This window comes from Rhagoletis pomonella, unplaced genomic scaffold (assembly GCF_013731165.1).
Source record: "Rhagoletis pomonella isolate Grant_MI unplaced genomic scaffold, Rhpom_1.0 Rhpom_scaffold_00005, whole genome shotgun sequence".
In the NCBI taxonomy this organism is placed as follows: domain Eukaryota; kingdom Metazoa; phylum Arthropoda; class Insecta; order Diptera; family Tephritidae; genus Rhagoletis; species Rhagoletis pomonella.
Genome location: NW_023458559.1, coordinates 12,121,462 through 12,125,616, shown reverse-complemented (window position 1 = coordinate 12,125,616; position 4,155 = coordinate 12,121,462). Strand labels below are relative to the sequence as shown.

General features: G+C 40.2%; 1 protein-coding gene across 1 annotated transcript; it reads left to right on the top strand.

The window, feature by feature from the left end:
* The first annotated feature begins 1,429 nt into the window (after positions 1 to 1,429).
* Positions 1,430 to 3,688, top strand: LOC118739996. Its single transcript, XM_036471497.1, has one exon. It carries the CDS (start codon positions 1,430 to 1,432, stop codon positions 3,686 to 3,688), a length of 2,259 nt encoding a protein of 752 aa, XP_036327390.1.
* Positions 3,689 to 4,155: the final 467 nt, after the last annotated feature.

Sequence of the window (4,155 nt, the reverse complement as noted above, 5' to 3'; positions counted from 1 at the left end):
CAACATCCCTGGTCCATTCTATACAAACGGCGTTTAATAAAAAATGCAATTAAATGTGCTCTTTTGATAAAATATGCCTATATACATATGCATTTAAGGCAAAATATGTAAGAATATGCACTAACAAATCGCTAACACTAACATCTTAACACAATCTTTAAGATCCTATGACTTACCAAAAAATATGCAAATGCATAGAGATCCGGGCCCTAGTTATAGGTATACAAATGTCTGGTATCAGACAAAAAGTAGTATCTGAAAGTTTGATTTTACCACTTTTGATTGAGCCACTTTACATGTAACGGTGTAACTGCTCCTGCAATCTCGTTTGTAAATTCTTGAGTTTGACAGACTTTTGAAAAGGACTTGGACTTGCCAAGTTGTGAGATCAACTGATTCTTTCCTTAGTTGTTAAAACATACATATTGTTATTAAATAAGAAAAGTCGACATATTAATATTGCATTGGCTTTATTCAACAGGGTATTAATTTTCGCTTGCATTCTTTTATGCGTAGCTTGCACTTTATGCCTTTTAGTGTATTCTTATAACCAAATAATTTGGCATGTGTCAAGTTGCATATAAGACATTGTTGATTAATGCACGCAAATGAAAGTAGACGCAAAATGTGGGATATGCTTATGTCAACAAAAACGTGGGAATAAAGCATTTGCATTAATTATGCTTATGTAAACCAAAACGTGGGAATAAAGCCTTTACAATAATTTTGCTTACGATCCAAAGTTTTTATGCCCTTATTATTTAGCTACGTAAGCATTTAGTTTGTATAAAAACGTAATTATTAATTCAATAAAGATAGCTTGAAAGCAATCAAGCAAACAACAGTGTTCGAACTTGGCGTAATCGCTATTATTCTGAACATTCTGGTGACCCCTGGGAAAGGACATTCAGCTTAAACAAGGCCAGTGCAGCAGTTTAAGGAGCCACAAAACTAATCTAAAAGAAGAAAAATGGATCGTTTCGAGGATTTGGCCAGACAACAAAGAGAAACGGGCGGCAATATCGAATAAATTGTCCGAAACTTTAAAAAGGACCCGCAATCCAGGAAGCAATCAATCAGCTATTACGAAGAGCGATTGAGAAGACTGGACAGCGAGTGGTCGAAGTTTGAAACAACTGACAACAAACTTCGACTGCTTGAAAAGCCCCAGCTGGATCACGACTACTTTACAAAGGACTACTATAACAATATAATGGAAATTGTAAATCAGTACAAGGAGATTTTCGAGTCCGCAGTGCTCCAATTGGCTCAAACCCCGACGAGAGAATTGCGCTTAACAACTGATGAAGGAAGTACGTACCAACATGATGCTTCAGCTTCATAAGTCAACACAGAAGCACGGCATGATACTGGAACCAAACAGGCAGCTTCCAACGAGTACACTAAACTAGTTCGCAGACAAGGGGTAATGAGGGCCTCGTTGCGACGGTTACTGAACGACAACGTTTCACCACAATGTGTTCCAACAATTAACAAACTGGGGGAAAATATAGAAGACATTCACTTCATGATATATGAGATGTTCGACAACCCAACCGAGCAGGGCTACAAGGTCGATAACTTCATTTCACTGGAGGAAAAGGTATGGAGTACTTTGCAAGCAGCACATAGTGACTCCCATACTGAGCAATCTTCAAACCAACTTCCGATTAAACTGCAATCCTTTTCATTGCCGAAGATAATAATTCCAAAATTCGATGGCACCTATTTAAAATGGCAAGAATTTCATGACCTATTCTCGCAACTGGTAATAAATCAACCTCTTTCAAAAGTTCAGAAAATGTGGTACTTGAAAACTCACTTAGTGGGGGAGGCTGGAAATCTAATTAAACATTTCGCATCAACAGGAGAGAATTTTGATGCAGCTTGGTTCATGCTTCTGGAGCGTTACAACAACAAACGCTTGCTGGAGAGCAAGTTAGTACATGAGCTAACTACTACACCTGGAAGCACATCAATGGACAATGTCAAAAAACTGCATGACACAACACAAGAATGTCTATTAGCATTGCAAAATTTGCAGATAGACGCATCAACATGGGATCCACTTCTGCTCCCCCTTCTACTAAAGAAACTGGATCAACCGACTCGTTTGCGGTACGAACAATCATTATCAAAGCCACGGGAGGTACAAACACTCAAGGAATTCCTGCAATTTCTGGAGAAACACTTTCAATCCATGGAAGCGATGGGTGTCAAAGACAAATGTACAAGCTCAACTGCAAAGGTGTGCACTTCAGTCACATCCAAAGGTCATAGAAATGACACTTGCAGCATGTGCAAAAAAGGAAAACATCCATTATTTTCTTGCAAGGAATTTTTACAACAGCCTCCATCGGCACGCTTTCAGTTCATACAAGGGCAGAAATATTGCCACAATTGCCTAAAACCGGGACATGGTTCTAAAAATTGTATATTAAGAAACTGTCTGAAATGCAACAAAAAACACAACACGCTGTTACATTTCGAGGATTCAAAAAGGGATGTGAGCAAAGACATTACATCAGTAGCCCCTCCGACACAAGGCAACGAATCGCAAAGTACTACACCATCCAGGACCAAATCAACGCCACCAAAAGACGAAGCAGCGTCACTTACCACCGCAAAGCACACAAAGTCAAACACATATGTACTACTCAGCACTGCCATGGTGAAAGTTAGAGGAATCGGAACAGAAGTGCAGTGTCGGGCAATTCTCGATTCAGGCTCACAAGTTATATTTGTGACTGAACGATTGGTTAAACGTCTTGGCATCTCAACTAAAACATCATCAATCTCCATTAGTGGCATCGGGTCAAGGAGCACTAAGATACAGCATCGAGTCAATGTAGTGCTACAGTCTCGGATCAACAACTTTACAACGTGGTTAGAGGCAGCGGTATTGCCTCAGATTATATCCCCGCAGTCGTCGCAAGAAATCAAGATCGACGAATGGCAAATTCCTGAGAACATCATGTTAGCCGATCCATCATTCAATCGTCCTGACAAAATTGATATATTGTTGGGGGCGGAATTCTACAACCAACTGATGGCAGCAGGGCAAATCAAACTGTCAGATGACCTACCCATTCTGCAAAATACAGTGCTGGGATGGATCATCGCGAGAAAAGTTGGTGGCAACTACATCTCAAATGCAATATGTGGAATCTGTACCAACGATGACATCAACTTAGATGCAGCTATTGCTCGATTATGGGAACTTGAGGACGTTGCAACTGTAAGAAAACAACATTCCGTAGCAGAAAAACAGTGCGAAGCTCATTTCGCACAACATACACTCATCAATGAAAATGGGAGATTCATGGTAAGGCTACCATTTCATGAAAATCCGGAGGCCTTAGGGGAATCCTATGGGATGGCGTATAATCGATTCCTGGCCTTAGAACGTCGACTGGCAAAATCGCTCCAGACAAAGAATCAATATGTACAATTTATGGAGGAATATGAGAATTTGGGGCACATGACGCAAGTGGATATTGATTCCATCAGTAAACCTAGGTACTTCATTCCTCACCATTGCATTGTGAGACTCGAAAGCCGCACTACAAAATTATGTGTGGTGTTCGACGCATCAGCAAAATCGTCCACTGGCATGTCTTTGAACGACCTCATGTATACCGGACCCACTGTTCAGAGCGAGCTTTTCACCATTTTAGAAAAAATGTAGAAAAAATGTATCGACAGATGCTCATTCAACCGGACGAACGCAAATTCCAACTTATCATCTGGCGAAAGGATTCAAGCCTACCAATAAAGCATTATCAGCTAAATACAATCACATATGGGACAAGATCTGCTCCATATTTAGCCACCAAATGTTTGCAGAAAATTGCAAAAGAAAATGCATTACAATATCCTCTTGGTGCTCAGTTTCTACAGGACAATTTTTATGTAGATGACGGAATTGGTGGGTCAGACAGCTTAACCACGACGATGGAAATCCAACAGCAACTGATACACATCTTAAAACAACGTGGTCTTAAACTAAGAAAATGGTGCGCCAATCACTCACAATTACTGCAAAATGTTAGAATGAAGGAACAAGAAGTTGGGGTTAACATGGATGCCTAAGATGGATCGATTCTGCGTAAAGGTATGCCTAGGAAGCTGCAGTCTTGCAACTAAACGCTCAGT

Coding starts and splice junctions, on each gene's coding strand:
- LOC118739996 (XM_036471497.1), top strand. CDS start 1,430: ATGAGGGCCTCGTTGCGACGGTTACTGAACGACAACGTTTCACCACAA.